Source organism: Haliotis rubra, unplaced genomic scaffold (assembly GCF_003918875.1).
Source record: "Haliotis rubra isolate DU_JTF1 unplaced genomic scaffold, ASM391887v1 Scf371, whole genome shotgun sequence".
NCBI lineage: Eukaryota > Metazoa > Mollusca > Gastropoda > Lepetellida > Haliotidae > Haliotis > Haliotis rubra.
Genome location: NW_025767048.1, coordinates 142,218 through 162,699, shown reverse-complemented (window position 1 = coordinate 162,699; position 20,482 = coordinate 142,218). Strand labels below are relative to the sequence as shown.

At 40.5% G+C, this 20,482-nt stretch overlaps 1 protein-coding gene across 1 annotated transcript in view; it reads left to right on the top strand.

Moving 5' to 3' along the window:
- The window catches only part of LOC124285945 (slit homolog 2 protein-like), a 91,698-nt gene that overhangs the window by 64,777 nt on the left and 6,439 nt on the right, over positions 1-20,482 (top strand). Inside the window, exon 2 of the mRNA XM_046722234.1 lies at positions 5,273-5,344. Within this exon, the coding sequence (XP_046578190.1) occupies positions 5,273-5,344 (72 nt within the window). The remainder of the gene's footprint in view (positions 1-5,272; positions 5,345-20,482) is intronic.

Below are 20,482 nucleotides of genomic sequence, written 5' to 3'. Positions count from 1 at the left end.
GGGTCATTGCTTAAGGGTAGGTTCACTCTACCACTGACGCGAACAACGTTATATCACTTCTTCATAAGTCTCCACCGTGATATTTCTGGAATACTCACTCAGTCATTCACTCTTTATAAGTCTAAAAGCATTGAAGCACTGTAAACTCATGTCACCAAATACCTACTTAAGGGTCAGATCTATGTTATAACTCATAACGCTCTTTAGGTTAGAGGCCGCCTCCGTGGTGTAGTGGTTAGAGCGTCCGCCCGGAGAGCGGAAGGTCGCGGTTTCGATCCCCGACCGCGTCATACCAAAAGACGTTAAAATATGGTACTTGTTGGTCCCTGCCTGGCGCTCGGCATTAAAGGGTACAACAAGGACTGGTCGGCTCGGAGTATATGTGTCTGAGTGGGGTATTCATGCTTCACTGCGGCATGGTATCTCAGTGGGCTAGTACTGTAAAACCAGCTTCAGTCTGGGCTAGTACAAGCAGCCGCACATACACATACACACGCATGCACGTCGTCATATGAGCGAAATATTCTCAAGCACGACGTTAAACCCAATTTCACCCCACCTTTAGGTTAGATATAGGATTCGTTATTAACATAGTATATCGTCATATGTATTATTGGAGAGTATAAAATATTTGTTATGTTGGGATCCTCACCACTACCCAAAAATATAAATATAAGGCATAGAACATAAAAGGTAATGTTTCTCGGGTATCGTCTCGGTATACAGCGCAGATTATTTTACAGAGAAAATATATTTTTCCAATCCCCCGCGCCGTATGAATCCCAGATATGTTAATAGAGCTTTAGAACTGACCTTTTATTAAACACCGTAGTTAAATGTGTGCCCAGTTGTGTTTGTTGAGAGTTTTGGTTTTAATAACATTATTTTGAGACGACTTCTCCGATCTGGTGTAAAACAGAAATGGCTACTTATACCCAACTTGTGACTCATTGCTGGCTTATATCTTTGTAGTATGGTATCTTGACATCAGAATCATCTATAGACAACAGGTCACCATTAGACTGATTGGTACAGCAAGTTTTAAGAAGAATGTCCCACGGTTTTAGAGTTCTGCAGAGTCCAACACATAACCCTACATCATCAAAATGCACCAGCTTGCCACTACATTAAACTGGGCCAAGTTTCGCATAGCGATCGTAACTCCCATACCTTATTTTGACTTACAATCGTCGATGCGTTAGGGCTTATTTGTGGACAAGGGCCCCATCAAGTAATGTTCAACGGTTTAGGAGTCCTATGTTCGTATCGTGCTTCGCATAGCTATTGTCGTGGGTAGATATGAATATGTAATAAAAACTCGAGCTTGAAATTAAGGAGACCAGTGAGACTGCTTTACGTGTTTCATATTTAGATCTATGAATATAGATTGGCAAAGAGTGGCAAAAAACATCTCCAAGAGGTTTTTAGGCATGAGGGATGACTTCAACCCTCCAATAGTCAACTTTCCCTTCATGTCGAGCAATATTTCAACAGATCCAGCCTTTAGTGTTTACATTTCGCAACTTTTGAGGATCAATAGAGCATGATCTCTTCATCAGGATTTGGGCGGTGGGGTAGTCTAGTGGTTAGAGTAGAGCGTTGGCTCGTCACGCCGAAGACCCGGGTTCGAATCCCCACATGGGTACAATGAGTGTCCCCCGCCGTGATATTGCTGGAATATTGCTAAAAGCGGCGTAAAACCAAACTCAGTCAGTCAGTCATCAGGATTTAAAAGAAATGACTCTTGTTCTGAAGTTGTTCTAACAAGGTTCGCTCCCCAATTGTTTTCAATTGTTTTACGCCCACCTTTGTGAGTACCTGGTATCATCACTATTTCATAGTGATTCATAAACACATGCTCCTAATATAGTCGGAATTGAACTATCATCTTTGTTGTCATTAGAGGTTTCTCATTGATGTGGAAAGGATTTTGATGCTTACATGTGCATAGCTTTTGCACGTGTACTGTGCTGGCAAGGAAGATGTGGAGACGCCTTTGCAGAAGGAAGCATTTGGTTTGTGTTGTAGCATAATTAGTTGTTTGATGTCAAGTAGGGCTAAGTCGTTGGTGAGAGTTTTAAAAGTGGTTCGGCATATGATATACGGTCGGTCTGACTATGACAAAAGAGAGCACATGTTTGGTGTTGGAATAATGAACCGTAGTTACGAATAAATCACCGAAATAAGAAATGTAATGATGTTTAACGTGTAATATGTTTTCCATCACTTCTGTGTTGTATAATTGGTTCATTACATTCACCATTAAAGTTTTCAGTGAAGCAATGCGTTGATTTAATTTTGGTTGGGTTGTTGTTTAACGCCGCACTCAGCAATATTCCAGCTATATGGGGGCTCTCTGTAAATAACCGAGTCTGGATCAGACAATCCAGTGATCAACATCATGAGCATCGTTCTACGCTGTTGGAATACGATGACATGTGTCAACCAAGTCAGCGAGCCTGACCACCCGATCCCGTTAGTCGCCTCTTACGACAAGAATGGGTTACTGAAGGCTCATTCTAACCCGGATCTTCACTGGCAGTTGATTTAATAAGTAAAACACATAAACGCAAATTCGTTGAGCGTCTTATGGGTATGTCGGTAAGAATGCCAATGTGGCATTTTATGAAGACATTAAACGATTTTTCTTAGCGTAGGCAAGTGCTACGACTGGGTGATTTTACATGTCTGTCGCGTGTGTCCGCTGATATTTCTCAGAATTTCTATTTGCTCGCAGTGTGATCCAATTTCGCGATCAAATGATTGTGCATAAAGCAGCGAATTAACTTCAGAGGCCATTCATTTCGGATGGGCAGCGGTATACTGCTGGCTTATTCGCCTCCCATTTCAGTCAGCGTCCTGCTCTGTTACCATAGTCGGCACGGAAAACAAGTCTTAGGAAATAACCTAAACTGATTACGTTGGTGATCTCACGTGAGCTTTCATTTGACCTAGTAATTGCACGTTCTTGCACAAAAATGAAGCGTTTCTTTAAAGCGCTGCTGAAAACTTTAATTGTGTGATGTTGTTACGGTTCGTTGTAGCTCGTAGTTGAGTTACGTAAGGGTGTCCCACTTTTACTTGTTCCATGAACCTTTCCTCTTTGTGTCATATCTTAAATCCAGTTGACGCATATTTTCTGATGATGTCTACCACGGTGATTATGAAAGACATTTACGTTCTTTGCCAGCTGGGGCGGTGGGTAGCCTAGTGGTTAAAGCGTTGGCTCGTCACTCTGAAGACCCGGGTTCGATTCCCCATATGGGTACAATGTGTGAAGCCCATTTCTGGTGTTCCCCGCCGTGATATTGCTGGAAAGCGGCGTAAAACCCAATTCACTCACTCACTCACTCTTTGCCAGCTATACACAGATGAACACGTCATCAACCCCACAGGGATGATCTATGCAATCTATGTTGGGCTCTGGAGATTACAAAAACGATCGGGTGTTCTGGCTCAATGTTGATTGCGTGAAATCTGACACCGTTAACATCGATCGTTGTTTACAATATCAATCACTTGGTTTTGTGACCAAGTTGGTCATCACTTTTTGATCAGAAAAAATAGCTGATTGTGTATTTTGTTTAATCGACAATGAAACTGAATAATAACTGCATAATCCTAATGCATAAACGGAATGTGCGTTCTCCTTTAGCTATATTCACAGGAATGTATGTATGTATGTATGTATGTATGTATGTATGTATGTATGTATGTATGTATGCATGTATGTATGTATTTATGTGTGTCTGTATGTATGTGCGTGCGTGCGTGTGTGTATGCATGCATGTGATTGTTTGATAGAGTTGTACAATTGACCACTGACATACTAACGCATCTCTTTCAATCACATCAAAGACATAAAAATCCATATGGATGTTCGAGAGTTTTTCATATTTCCTGCGGTTCTGCAAAAATCGTTAGAAATCAGATGAACAACGATTCCAACATATTCATGTCATTGCATAAGTTCAATGCTATTTCTTTTAACGAGAGAATAAATATTTATCGACGCGGTGTGTTAGTCCCTAAACCACTTCAGTGTATGAATGATTACAATGTTTATTTAACGCGATGGCCATGACAGGACATTCGCGTGGTGAAGCTTGACGTTCGTGTTAGAGCGGTCCTCCGTTTAACCTTGTCATCAAAGGTGATAAGACGCACGTTTCCTGATAACGATGTATGATCCGAAATGATAAACTGTCGAAACCATTTTGTCGTGAAGAAGAGATGGGATATTTCTCTTTTTTAACAAATATTGACGCAATATTATGGCTGAAGTAAGTTTCAGCTTGGTATCTAGATCATCTGCGAACTGTAAGTCTATCTGTCTTTGCCAGAGAGAAGCGTGCCAAAACGTAAAACATCTCCAAGAGACCAAGATTGCATTTTGCATCAAATCATCAATCACAAGAACAAATTGCTCTCTAATAACTACAATGAATTCCACGAAGAATAGGCGAGGTGTCTTAGTTAAATTGCCTGAACCAGAAATAAATGTAAAGTAATGTAATTTGACAATTATCATGGCTAGGTTCCAGCAGCTGTTTGGATATAGACATTTCAATGTATTTATCAAGTGGACTATCTTTACTAAAATGTATTTGAATGACTCCGGGGTTTTATAATTGTTTTACTTATGATATTTCTAAAGCATAAAGTTTTAAAAAGACAACTTATCTATTCTTTTATATCTCAAAAATGCAATGTTCCTTCACCACTTTAGAAAAGCTATTATTCTATACAATCATTGTGACTTCACATCTCATTGGACCCGACAGCTCAGATTGGACGATGGATTTGAAATGTCAATAGATACTGTTCAGTACGATAAAATGTCGTGGTAGCAGACATATTGGAATTCAGTTTATATTAGATGAAATAATTTTGTAAACTGTCGAAAAACGGATCTTGTGCACATGATTATCATACACATGATAAAAAATGTGATTGTTTGTAATATATTCACCCGACAGTTTACTGGTAATATTTGACTTGTCATAAAAGATTATTTATATACATTTTCTAGATCAATTGTTCAAATTGCTTTACTTATTACTGATGTGGAAAGTTGCAGGTGCGCTATAGAGACTGATTGCATTTTTAACAGTAAACAAAGAATCTTAATGACTTAATGAAGACTTAAGATATGCAATATCGTTATATAGAAATCTTGAGAATATTACAGGTTTTGTTATTGTGTAGTATTTCAATCAGTGCATTTAATCTGTATGCCGAGGATAATGTTTTATGTTTTCATATTCCACAGACACCTAAGCAACACAAGGATTGGATTCATTCCGGCGCGAGCATTTGAGAGATACAAGAAAATACGAGAACTGTAAGTATATAGGGAACTGCACGCAGAAGTTAGATGTATTGCTATGGGCTCGTTTTTTATAAACCTTGGAAACTCAGCTCTCATTTCCTTTTCTAAGTGAGGCAGGAGAAATAGCATCTCCTTTCACACGAAAACATTGTAACTCATTTCGTTTATCATATATTTTTAGATAACATACCTTGATGATGACATTTTACATCAAGACAATATATTTGGAAAAACGACGTAAGATTGTGTTTGGAGACATGAATATACCATATTTCCCCTTGTAAAGTACGATACCTGTTTTCATGGAAATTGAATGGTCAAACTTTAATGGAGTAGGGAGCACTGGTACAAGTCACATTGTGCCAGGTCCAGTGCCTTTTTCCACGTGCGGCAGTAGTGGCAACGGCAGGCTGTCAAACCAAAACTTATTGTTTAAAACACACACGCACATTTGGGATATATTTGAAGTACTCATTTATAATCATCACAAAATATTTTTGGGTCAATCGGGAATTAGTCTGCCGGTTCAAACTGAATTGCATCTAAACCTCAGGGGCATGAGCAGATTTACATGTCTATGTTATCTCTAAATACACTGACGTCCAAAACAAACTTTACCACTTTAAAAATGAAATTACACACACATAAAACCAAAAACCCATACAAATTGAAACTACTATACAAAACACATCGTCCAAACACGGAAATGCTCTATACAGAAAGTGATACACGGAACGGTTTGGGGGCATTTGTCGTGGAATATGCGAACAAAACAAAAACACGCGACACTGAGGCAACGGACGCTGCACGTGCACGTCACGTAGGGTACGTAGTATATACATGATACGGGCGGCTTGTAAGACACTCGCCTTCATAAAAACAACTCCACTCGATTCTCAAGTATTTATGGCTTACAGAAGACAGTTATTGACAATGCAACATCGTTGTCAGAGATTGAGATGGCACCGGACTATACGCCGATGGCAGCGACGTGACTGGCAGAGGATCGTCTTCTTCTGTCTGTTCACAGCTGATGAAGACATCTTATTTATTGCCTGTGGGGAGTATGAACGGAGGCATGCTACTTTCAGAAGTCGTATCTATTTTGGGTGGGATGTTATGGAATGGGAAAGAATTTGTGGGCAGGAGAGAAAACCACTGAAAACGGAAATTCCACAGCTCAACGTTACATGGATGGCTTTCTTCGTCCAATTATCCCACCATTTCTACAAAAGCTGCCACGTGGTGTCGTTTATCAACATGACAACGCCAGACCTATCAAAGGCCGGAATTGTACAGACCTTCCTTGCAGCCAACAATGTCAAGGTGTTGGCGTGACCTGCACGCTCCCCAGACATGTCCTCCTTAGAGTGAGTGAGTGAGTGAGTTTGGTTTTACACCGCTTTCAGCAATATTCCAGCAATATCACGGCGGGGGACACCAGAAATGGGCTTTACACATTGTACCCGTGTGGGGATTCGAACCCGGGTATTCGGCGTGACGAGCGGACGCTTTAACCACTAGGCTACCCCACCGACCTCCTCCTTAGAACACCTCGGATATGTGATGAATCGTTGTTTTCGACAGCGAACACGTCCTGCCAACAAGAACTGATTCAGGCTCTCCAAGAAGAATGGCGACGTATCTCACGTGAAATCATCAGACGACTTACCTTTTCTGTGTTTCTGATTGTTTGCATGTTTTGTAGCAAATGTAGACGCTATTAATGTGACGTGCCATTGAACGTTAACGACTTTAGATGTGTGAGCCCATTGTCCATTACGTTGAAAGCCTGTTTTTGCTACCCCGCCCCATTTTGGGAAACTGTCGAGCAAATATCGGTTGCTGTGAGACAGCCATTTTAATTGTTGATTTCGTTGAGGTTTTATCTTTTCCATTCATGCATCTTGCTTTCGTGTTGTTTAACTGACTTAAAGCTATGGTAAAGTTTCTTTTCGCCGTCAGTTTATAAGTGACAAAACTCTTTTCATAAGAAATCTCTGCTAAAAGACAATGGTAGGATACCGATGAGATAAATAGCCATGTGATATCACTGTGATATATATAATAACAATGGGGTTAATAACCCAATTTAGCGTTGAGCGTTATATTGTATTCAATGTCATAAAACGGCCCGAGTTTTCTGGATTTCTGTGGCTTTACGATGAATTTTTGTGATACCCTTGAGCAGATGAGAGTGTCTTTTGCAGACTAACGATCACAAACGAATCACAAGACGCGACATGTGGTTCCTTCATTCCTCTTGGTTATTACCGGCATATCAAAGACCTCTAATAGACACATGAGAAACAAAACATCCACCGTCGCCTCTTTGAAGCCATATAACGTTTAGACTTATCCGAGTCGTGACGTTCTTGCACATTGAACATGGATACTATTGATGTTTATGGGTTATAAGTTCAGATAAATAACATATACATGGACGATCTCGCCAGTAATGAACCTAAACATGATGATACTTTGCCGGTATCCTTACCAATCATATTCCTTTAAACCCTGGTTTACAAATGACATTTCTGTAGACGTGTTGGGGTTTTTTCACTTTTGAAATGTGAATGTGAATGTCAACTTGTCAAAAACATATAAAAGAAAATAATATGAAAAGACCTTGATAAGCATGCGTATTTCAGTTTTTGACATTAATGAAACATTTAATGTATTACTGAATGCCAATGGTACCTGGTAAATGTGTTTGAGTCTTTAATGCCTTCATTCATTTATGAGCAGAAACATGTCTCGATTATTATTTTTAAAAAAGAAATTCCTTTATTCATTTTATATGCGATTTGCAAATTTGCCGATTTTCCTTATCCTCTTTTGATCTATTTTCTAGGTCGATGCACTTAAAATACATTATTTAATGAGCATTTTTCATCCTATCACACTGGACTTTCACAGTAAAAGAATAGGGATTTACCTTAAAAGCACCATTTGCGGGGTCATGTTGGAATGTTGACGAAAACATTGCTGTGATTGTATGAGATGCGTTTTTTCGAAGCTTTGATCAAATTGTCAAAATCTTTGAATCCTGAAGGAAAACGGCATTTAGATTTCATTCGAAACAACCCATTAACGGTTAAGTTTCACATTCAGCAAATGAATGAAGAAAAGACGCCTATTCAGTGAAAGTTTGATGGCCTTAAAATCTATTGCTGCGTATATAGTGACAAATAACATTGGACTAAGTGCATTGTGAAATCTGTCATTAGTTTTGAAGAAATGGACACTTGTGCGTCCCCATTTACCTTGACAGTGCATTGTGAACCTTTCACAAAAATATTTTTTGTCTTCCTAGGTATTTTTCTTTAGATGCCAGGATAACAACAAATCTTTGCAATTCCAAACATGTCCATTCTTTCATCTGTCAACGTTATTTACATAGTCCTGCAATTTCTTCACACAAGAATAACTTTCAAATAGATTTATTTCTTACGCGGCACTGAGCAATATTCCAGTTCAAAGTCAGCGAAATAATTGAGTCTTGACCAGACAAGCTGGTGACTTGGGACACAACAGCACCCAATCATCCAAGTCACCGAACCTTACTTAGTCGCCTTTTACGTCAAGGTGCTGGAGACCTACATACTTACCCAAAATCCCCACCGGTGTGCCTTCAATTAGCATCTTGTGTCTTCAATTACCATATGACAGTAGCGACAATTATTGTATAACCTTGGGCTGGCGAGGTATAAACAGAAGGGGATGATCATAACTATGCTTTAAGGCACACCGTCAACTACGCTAATAAGTTTGAACACAAAAACAGTCTTTGAACATTGTTCCGTTGTTTTCGCAGAGCCATCGCAAACCCCAAAAGTGGGGGATCACCGAATTGCTTTCTTGTGCCTTATTATTTCTGTAAAATAAATAATGATCAATATCGACGGTCGTAGTAATTTCTCTCCGCGTTTCGGCCTTCAACTGAAATGATAAGAATATTATTCTGCAGAGGATAACGAATGTTAAAGGCACATGTATACATATTACATATATGTCGACAGTGCATACAAGGAGAATTATAAAGAGTATTACACACATATGCTTTCTGTCACTTTCAGCACTGTTTTGTTTTTTAGTTACCTTTGAACCCATGATTTTATTACCTTATTTTTTTGTGAAGTGACTATTCCCACTGACACGTGAATGGGTATGGATTTGATTTTGTACGGCTTTATCCCACACGACAAACGTAAGAAGTTAATTTCGTGGTTCATGGGGCATTTGTTACTGAACGTTGTGACCAAGATTAATTATGCACATCTGCGGATGTTCGGAACAATTCGCAAAAATGTAAGCAAATGTCAGTTTACGAAGAAACACATGAAAAGACATTTTCATTGGTAACATTAACAAACTTACCGTGTATAAACTATAGGCCAGTCGTAGGGATCTTTAAGGACACTATCTGTGCTCCTCTGCTTCCTGGTCTTCCTTCCTTACGCACTAATTTGCTGTGGGATAGCCTAGTGGTTAAAGCTCGTCACGCCGAAGACCCGGGTTTGAGTCCCCACATGGATACATTCTGTGAAGCCCATTTCCGGTGTCCCCCGCCGTGATATTGCTGGAACATTGCTAAAAGCGGCGTAAAACCGAACTCACTCACTCACTCACTCTTTACGAAATGAATCGAAATGTCCGTTCGGATTGACAAAAGCAAAACTAAACTTCCGGTAGATCGACTAAGCTTAACACCATGAACTCGGGTTTTTTTTTTCATGATAATAACTGACTTGCATGTGTTTGTTACCGTCCACGCCGGTGGAGATGGATTCGCTGCATTTTTCGGGACCACCTATCATCACTTGTTGATTCATTAACATATGTTCATACCATGTTTGGAATAGCACAGTCGATTCTGTTTTTAATGGCGATATATTTGTGAAAGTGGAAGGGTTTTGTCCCATGTTTTAATTGACACCTACCAATTTGAGTTATTTCTTTATGTATCATAAAAATATTTGATGGAACATAATCACACGAGGAACGTTTCAGAAAGTGCCGCATTTTTCTTGGCGGAAGAAAACTAAAAGATCAGACATATCTAGCAGCTATTCATCACTGAGCCTGACACTTTGTTATCAGTAGTCAGCGGTTGTTGGAAAAAATGCTCAAATATACACTTTGCAAAGAATCAAAGACTTAACCTTAACGGTACACAGTGAATGGGTAACATCTATAGGACCTCGGTCTCATGACAAATGGATAGATGCATGTAGTCATGGGGGCGACGTGCCTGAAAACGTGTGTTTGGATGTATCCTGGTAGAATCGATGCATATCAGTATCATCTGTAGAGCACAACAACGTTTGCTTCTGAGTATGACAACAAGTGATTGCACTTATGCCTCATCAGCGACAAAGACGTCGCTAGATAACCGAAGTATTAGGTAGATGCATAATAATGCTTGAATCAACACATCATCACATTGCAAACGTCTTTTGTTCAGCCAACGTGTGATCAACAGGGACTGGAATCGATACCAGTCGTGTGGATTAGGTGCAGGTGGTCGACAGCGTTCCACCACGCAGCGAGAAGACAGGTTTCGACTGTTTGCAGCAATATTCATCACTTAATCTATGCAACCACACTCAGAAATAACCTGCGGACCGCTAGTGGTGTTAACGTTTATTCTCAGTCAGTGCGTAATTGTCACAGTTAGGCTGGTCTCCTGTCACGGAGGGCATGCAGTTGCATCCCACTGACCCGATGTTTGGAATTGGGTTAAAGGTAACGAAAATTAGACAGGCCAGGACTTGGCTCCAGTACTTTTTTACTCATACTGTCTGAATGTCACATATCGTTGTGCTCGAGTGGAGCGTAGGCAAGGAGAAATGTTTCAGGATTCAAAAGTAGCGAATATGACCACTTTGGAGGGGTCTCAATCATGATTAGGGGTGGATGAGTGAGTTTAATTTTACGCCGCACTCAGCAATATTCCAGCTATATGGCGGCGGTCTGTAAATAATCGAGTCAAGACCAGACAATCCAGTGATCAACATCATGAGCATCGATCTACGCATTTGGGATACGATGACATGTGTCAACCAAGTCAGCGAGCCTGACCACCAAATCCCGTTAGTCGCCTCTTACCGATCGGTAGAGCTGCGTTTCGTTTTGGCAATGAGTATGTTTTTGGAAATACATGTTGTATAACGTTTGAATTTCATGGTCCGATATTCTCATTGTGACGGGTGATCTGATCATTGGTTGCGCGCTGTCCGTGGGCTTTGTGGGGCACATGACAACGGGATTATTGTTCATTAAACGTGTCTTCAACCAATATGATCTTTGGTAGTTTCACAAGATGCCACCCTATTTGACGCATTATCTGTGGTGATCCTCAGCAAACAGAATGATAAAAAAGACGAAATTAACTGAGCACCAGTATCATTCAATTAGGTTGGCACTGTTTCAATTATTTTTAAGGCAACTTGTGGTATCGTATCCTGTCTGTAATGGTGTTGTCACAATCGTCGGAAATTCGGCTAACACAAAACCGAAACACGACAGAATAGAGCGGATCTATTTGTTGTTTTTTCTCCCGATAGCGAATGTTATTTTTTAATAAAGGTTAGTGTTTCTCAAGAAACAGTTTGGCATTCATTTCCGGAACGAAATTAACATTTTTATGAAAGTATTTATTTTACTTTGTGTACGTATCATCTAAGAAGGTAAGTCATTTCCATAACCATAAGAAATCTTTGAATAATATTAACGTTCTGGAAGCTCAACATATTCATTTAATGTGAAGCAACACATGGTGATTTCAGATTCCAGTTAAACACAAAATCTTTTGTGAAACGTCGACCTTAGACGATGTTCTGTTGCGTTTATGTTTTTGGTAACTACAAAACTTAGAGATTAAATATACGAAGAACATTCTAAAGCTGAAATTGTTCAAATAAAATAAGCAGAAAGTACTTGGGTATATCTTTACACGTGGGAATGTTTGCTGAATGTGAGCAAATGTTCGCATTGCTACTCATCGCGTCACTTCACGGAGGAGTGAATGAGATAGATTTTCCCATCTCTTTAAAAGTATTCCAGTTATTTCACAGCATGCCAATTTACGGAAAGAGGAAGCCTGAAATCATGCAGGTCTCAGATAGTCATCACTTTGGTTCACAATCCACGGTATAGGTTTTACGAACCTATAAAAAAACACGATCGGGGCGAATCAGGAATCGAACCTACGATCTCATGGAAAAGTGAAATGCTGCTCATAAGTAGAACGAAAGGTTCCGTCACTACAGTTTAACCATACATTAGAGTCCAGGGTCTGTACATGTGTAATAGGGAAAGTCAGTCCTCTTCGTTGTCCCGTGGAGATTACTGTGGAGATTTAGCATAGAGTTCTCTACGCTTGTAAGGGGCGACGAAAAGGATCGTCCTTCACTTACAAGATTGTGTGTCATCGTGTCGCGACGACTTGGACCGTTGTTTGGCTACTCCAAACTGGTCGCTGAGATATAGCCAGAATGGGGACAGTGGCGTCTTGCCTTTCTCCCACTGTCTCACTCCTCGAAGGAGTCTGGTCTGGCCGTGTATCTGTCACACTGCAAATTGTCTGGCTTCAAAATTGCTGACGCTGCATTAGGCAATATGCACTCACTCACAAATACTGACGTAGAGAAGCTGATCTTTACAACAGATGATTCGTCTGCAAGTTCACATTTATGTTATATATCATACTTGAATTGAAAAACTATATTTGATTTGAAATTGAAATGTGTTTCTGCATCGTTATCGAGAGGACATCGCACACAGTGAGTGAGTGAGTATGGGTTTACGCCGCTTATAGCAATATTCCAGCAATATCACAACAGGCTTCACACATTGTACCCATGTGGGGAATGGAACCCGGGTCTTCACCGTGACCGGCGGACGCTTTAACCACCGGGCTACCCCACCGTCCCACATTGCAGACAGATCACACAGACACTCGCTGTCTGATGGTGACATTTCGCATGTCTGGCATAAAGGTTACAACACCATTCTTTCAGTAATGCACCTGTCGATGAACTCCACCGCTGGGCCATAGGGACGTCCAATTGATCACTAATCAGTGTTCTATTGAGCATGACAAAGTTGGAACATCCCTTGCCGACAAGTAGTCGAAACACTATGGTCTGGTGGTGAGACAACTCCTCCAAATCAACCTACTTGTGTTGCTCAGTCGCAAGTCTGTCCACTATCACACGTCCATTAGCCTTTTCAACAGAAAGTGACTATTTGCAGAAGGATCGTATCCATAATGTGCATCACACTACGATCAATCCTGGAGGCACTGAATGTAAGGTTCGGCCATAACCTCGGGGTTAACGGTTTACGGTGTACAGGTCTTATATCTGTCTGAGCTCCTTGTCCGTCACGCTCATATACCCCAGTGTGTGAGCCTAGATACACCTGTCCTGGTCTGTCGTTGACGCTGTAGAGCGTCCTTACCTTGTCCTGCCCTGTACACATACAAGAACCAGAACAGAATGTGTCATTCGTGGGTCCATTGTAAGGCCTTCGTGTGGAAACTATGGTGACTTGGCTTTGCATGTGTTGGTGACTGATGCCACCGGTGGGACGGGCTACGCTGACCTAAAACACCTGGGCCTAGATTTTCGAAGCTCCCTTAGCGCTAAGATAGTCGTAAGTGCCATACATTAACATTAACTTACGACTATCTTAGCGCTAAGAGAGCTTCGAAAATCTAGTCCCTGGGACCAGTTTTGTTAAGCTCTCTTAGCGCTGAGATAGTCGTAAGTTAATGCATGGCACTTACGACTATCTTAGCGCTAAGAGAGCTTCGAAAATCTAGGCCCTGGTTTCCTCACTATAAGGTGGTGCTTACCCTACAGTGCTTTGGGTAGAGATTTCATCCCAATGTGGAACCTATTTGGTCGCTTATATTCATGACTTAAAGGGTTTTGTCGCTTATACTGAACCGGGCCACACCTATCTCAGTAAATATCCAAAAATGCAAACCCAGCGTTTTGCATGCATGTTACCTTCTAGTTTATGAATAGTTTGTTGTGTCTCTCCGCACTGTAAATGTTCCCCGTGAATAATCGATGGACCAGACAAGCCAGTGATCAATATTGTAAGGAACCGACCGTGCCCGTGACCAACCTATCCTTTTACATCCGGCAAAGGTTGCTAAGGACGTGGGGCGATGGAGTAGCTTCACAACGAGTGCTCGTCACGCTGAATACTCTGGTTCGATTACCCAAATGGGTACAGTGCGTTACGTCCATTGCAGATATCCCACACCGTCATATTACTGAAATATTGCTAAAAGTGTAAAACCATACTCACCCATTGCTGGGTTAATCTTCATGTATGTGCACACAAACCGGATTCCAATCCCCTATCATCGGTAATCACTGATTCATCCAATTACTTCTACACGGCAAAGATATAAATGAATTAGAATATTTTGTATTTCTGATTAAATATGCGACATTATGAAAAATTCCACGGATTATGTAAGTCAAAAACCCCGGAAAATCCAGTTGGATAATTTTGAATTACGACTGCTGTGTAGTAGTGCAGAGATTCAGATGGTTATAAGTATAGAAAAACGTTTTGAAAACACATTTGTGTTAAAACACAGTAGGGGTCAGTAATTATATATGTCTCGGACCACCAAGCATTCCTTTCGTAGCTGACTCAGCACAGAGAAATGAACCTGCTTCTGAGCTTAGGGACCGTTCATAATTTATGGCTAGTTCATTGTCTTCATTGATTTTGTACATGACAAGGAGGGTGGGTCACTTACTTTGTTCATTAATTTGGGGTGGGGGTAGTGTCATTTCGCCTTGTACATGCTTCTCCATAAACATCCACATCAATACCCCCTAGCCATAAATCGTGAAAGGTACCTTATGATGAATCGCGGACACTTCAGTCGCCCAGCAGAAACACCGACCCACTTTAATTAAACTAAGAACGTCTGTGTAAAAGAATACCCAGTCTTCACTTTCCTCAGAAACGAATTCCTTTATGTGTAAAGGTTAAAATAGCTGTGAATAGTACGTGAATGGATCTCTGAAAATCTACCTAACTGACGTATTTTTCAAGGTAAATCTTTTGAACCCTTTCATACAAAGCACCATACACACATGAATTAAAGACGGGTCTCAGTAAAATTCTTTCTATCATAACAGGGCACTAGTTGCCCCAGTGACCTAATGCACTGCAAATCCCTTGTTCGTGGGTTCGAAACCCAGATGTCCCTTGTCGCGTACAATACCACCCGAACATTTTCAGCTTTACTCACGTGTAAAAGGTGATACGCATTGTTATAACTGAATTATATTGAGCTTAACGGCCTTAAGCCCAGTTCGCCCACTCGTCCCATTAGTTTAATATTTCCCGTTAAAACGTCTCTTCTCATCAGACCAACTACCCCTTTCACCTTTTAACCACTTTTAAGATTTAGTACATTAACTCTACCGGCAGTTCACCCAGCCTGGGTCCACGTTGGGGATACAGCGAATTGCAAAATAATTACTCCTGCTACCAATTTACCCAGTGTCTGGTCTTATTCCATCGTTGTAAAGCATCACATATCCCTCAGATTAATGAACCAACACAGGCAATCCATCCTGCTCCATATCTAACGCCGAAGCTATTCTTTATAACACCCTGTTTTAACTTTGAACGTGCTAAGGTGTAATAGTCAGTAGAGCAATTCTGAAAAACGTCAGCGAACAAAATATCCTGTAGTCCTGCAGGATCTCGAGTGATTGTATGGTCTCAGCTTATCTGAGCACGTGTTGGACCAAGGACGTCATTGACGAAGACGTTGGCATCACGTAGACAATTAAGCCTAACCTGAAGATGGGATGATCAGTGGCTTCGTGTATTGTCAAGGTCACGATGCGCTCACTTTGAACAACTCCACTCGCGTCTCTCCTTGTCACAAGGCCCAAGGAATTCAACTGTCTCCAGTCCCAAGAGAACCACCAAGGCTGTCCGAACCGCAGTATTATACATGTATTTAGACAGTCTTGAGGATAACAGTTTATCTAATCGATACCTGGACAACAGATTAGCAATGGCAACTGTCATATCAGTAGTTTGTTCTGAGGAGAGTATATTTAAGAAAACCTTTCCCAATGGCATACCAGTCCAGTGCCAGATCTTCGCACTCATGAAAAGTTGCAATTTTTGTCGGTTGTTTTTTAACATTAGCGCGAAAGTATTTTCTCAAATCTCGAGAAATCCGACAGTTGTAACAAAAATATTCTGATAAAAATGTTATCCGGAATGAATTAGTTTTATTTTCAAATACGCGCATTTCTTTTGGTAATTCGAAATGACTGTCTTAAAAAGTAGTTCAAGCGATTTCACATTCAGCTATTAATGTCGTTCCAACTTAGCATATAAGTGATATTGCTTCAGTTAAACATCTCAAACATGGCACTTTAATGCCTTATCAAGGATCTGTCGTTGGTTCTTTTGTTCGAATCGTATTTGAAGAAGTATCACGATTCGGTTATGTCTCGGCTTGATCAAGGAGCCTTCGTATTATACACGAGTGTGACTGAGAGGTCGTTTCGCTGGTTTAATTGTCCAGACTGAGCCCTATTTTCTCATTTTAAATTAGAAGTCAAACCGGAATGGATTTCTTTCCTTGGAAAGGAACAGTTTATTGCCTCTGCTACGAAATTCCCTTTCGGACAAATAATTTCAGAATCCATGTGTTCTTCCAGGCGCAGTGGGGTAGTCTAGCGATTAAAGCGTTCGTTCGTCACGCCGAAGACCCGGGTTCGGTTCACCACATGGGTACACTGTGTGAGGCCCATTTCTGGTGTCCTCCGCCGTGATATTGCTGGAATATTGCAACAAGCGGCGTAAAACTAAACTCACTCACTCACTCAAGTGTTCTTCCGACAATTAAACTTACATGATAAAATTAAGTTTCATAAGTAAATACGCATCTAATAACACACGACACCATTACCATATTGATTAAAATGAACAAAGAAATGTCATTTTCGTTATGAAGTTATTTCTGCACATCCCAATTAATAAATCATGTCGCTGTTACACGTATACTTCATGTTTCATACCTTCGGTATATTTTCTAGTATTGTGGACAAAATAGTCAACTGATTAGCAATACGTGGCTTTGATTAGAAAATTATTACATTCAGTGCTAACATAAATCACTGAATTTATGTTGCAGTCCTTCTAAAACAAATCTCTAATGGCATTTTAGCATTTGAATGTGGCATCCAAAGGCCCTGATTAATCTTCTTGGTTTATTACAGTTTCAAAGGCCTTCTATTCTGTATTACAAGTCATCGATTTAAAATGAGATTGACTTGAGGAGGTGCTCTTGTTCAGGAAGACTGAACGGGGCGCACGCTAATCGTTTTATCTTGAAACTACATCAAAAGAATGCACATACTTTTAAACTAATCATTCAGATTTCTCGTATCAAGCCCATTTCCCAGGAGGTAACTCTCTTGACAAGCGATCCTTCGGCCTTGGTGTAACTATTTATACTAAACTGATTTCTTTTGAGTTGATGGTTAAAGATCGCTGTTAGATACGTCCTTTATCTCAAAGCGTAGAGAGAAAACTCTACATTAAGTAGCACATTGACCTTTATGCAATAATCGGCTTATTCGTGAACAAACTTCTTAATGATGCGTATTTAGGGAATAATTGAGTGGTGGCAGCAAATACACTGAATAGGTCAAGCGACTGACCCAATTAGTTCTTAAAACACCCTCACCTACCTCCTGGTCGGATTGTAAAATCAAGAATTGATATTATTTTGGTTTTCAAATGTTCACCGCTTATACCAATTTATTTACGTGTACATGTATTGTGTAATCACATTCATGGATGTTGAGTACCAGGTGTTAGTCCGATCGTGAAGAACTAGACTATACCAGAGAGTAACAGGAATTCTACCATGACTTCAGTAAATACTGGATTGTGATTGGTTAATTAAAGTCATTCAGAGGTATATACTCTTGTTATATAATATTGCTGGAATATTGCTAAAAGCAGTGTAAAAAAACTCACTCACTCTTATGACAACATGAGGTCAAATGGTTTTGAGTTGCGGAAAACAAGTACACCCAGAGAAGTCATTAGCAGTAGAGATAACCAACTTATTGAATAATCATGATCAATGAGTGATTACGCGATGATTTTGATATGGCACCCCAATTCCAAGCAGATGTCTTGAGGCTGCAGGTGCTCTGTAATCAGTTAGTCTCAGTATGCATATAGATGGGCGTTTTAGTCAAGGCTCACCATCAAAGGTCTGGCCAGTTAATTCCAGAAATGCCATGCCCGACATTCAAAGGACTCTACTTTAACTGTGACACTTTACGTCTCAAAATGACGCGCGAGCGATGTTATCCCTTAATCCGATCTTTATAGAGAGTTTTCATCTCTTGATGCAGTGGCACTTATAGATCAGGGGCGGTAGGGTAGCTTAGTGGTTAAAGCGTTGGCTCGTCACGCCGAAAACCCCGATTCGATTCCCCACATGGGCAAAATGTGTGAAGCCCATTTCTGGTGTCCCCCGGCGTGATATTGCTGGAATATTGCTAAAAACTCACTCACTCACTCACTTATGGATCGGGTGGGCGGGAGCTTGTTGACTGACTTGGTTGACAGCGTGGTACCGTACTCATGCCTATGGTACTGCTCACTGGATTGTGTGATTAATTTTTACCACCTACCGTAGTAGGGCAGGAATATTACTGAGAGCAACGCAAGGCAACGAACAGACACTGTTGGCGGTCTGTAAATAATAGAGCTTGGACCCGACAATCCAGTGATCAACAGCACGAGCACGAATCTACGCAACTGGGATACGATGACAGGTGTCGACCAAGTCAGTGAGCCTGACCATCCGATTCCGTTAATCGCCTTTTACGACAAGCATGGGTTGCTGAAGAACAATTCTAACCCGAATCTTCACGGGTGATCTGATCACTGATATTAAATAATCCATGCCTATATTCCCCATTACCATTTTGGCCAACACGTTCTATGGATCGCCAAGACAATGAGACGTTTTGAATTTGGGTTATTACACTTTAGAAAGTCGACAGCGTCTCTCGGTTTGGGAGCTCTCTTCGGAATTTCGTCAAAATCTGGACTCGATGTGTTACCACAAAACACAGTATGGCTCGTATAACGATCTATTATGTCTGAATAGTCGGTAGATCAGTGAACGATTGCCGGTCTGTGTATTGCGAAGTTGGTAACGGATCGCACATCTAACGGTAGGTAATAGCCCCCCAGACAATGTTCAATGACATGATTACGGAGAGTTCTTTATCTGACATTTAGACTTAGCATACGTACCTGTCAAACGTGTCTCCCTTGTGTGCAAGTGGTTTTATTGTGATAACATCTTCAAGACTTTGGGGGTTCGTTAAAAAAATATAGCAATTACTTGTCTTCTTTGTGTGTCATTTTAAGAAGTTGGAGAGTCAGATAAGGACATATTTTTCTGGATGAACAACTTCTTTATACAGGTGATGTCACGTTTCGATACAGATTCTTGTATCGTTGTCAAGCAGGTATGAATCAGGTCGAACACAGGGTTATATATGTATACAGTATATAATTAAGAAAAACAACAAGGAGATAATTGAGAAGTTCAGTAACAATGAAATGACAAGGGATTACATCTAGAATTACTTCTAATCATAATTTGTTAATTATATACTGTATATATATATAACGATACGTCGCATCACCTGAATGAAGAAGTTGTTCATCCATAAATGTTTGTCCTTATCCAATTACTTTATCCGTCATATATACTCTTTTTAAAAAAGTAGAGAAACTTCATTTTTGCTTTACAGACCGCCGCTTGAATATTGCTGAGTGCGGCGTAAAACTAAACTCACTCACTCTTTTGTAGCTGTGTTAGTGTAATTGATGTATGGGGCGGTGGGGTAGCCTAGTGGTTAAAGCGTTGGCTCGTCACGCCGAAGACCCGGGTTCGATTCCCCACATGGGCACAATGTGTTAAGCCCATTTCTGGTGTCCCCCGCCGTGATATTGCTGGAATATTGCTAAAAGCGGCGTAAAACTAAACTCAGTCAGTCAGTCAGTAATTGATGTATGCTTCTCAGTTTATGATAAAACTGG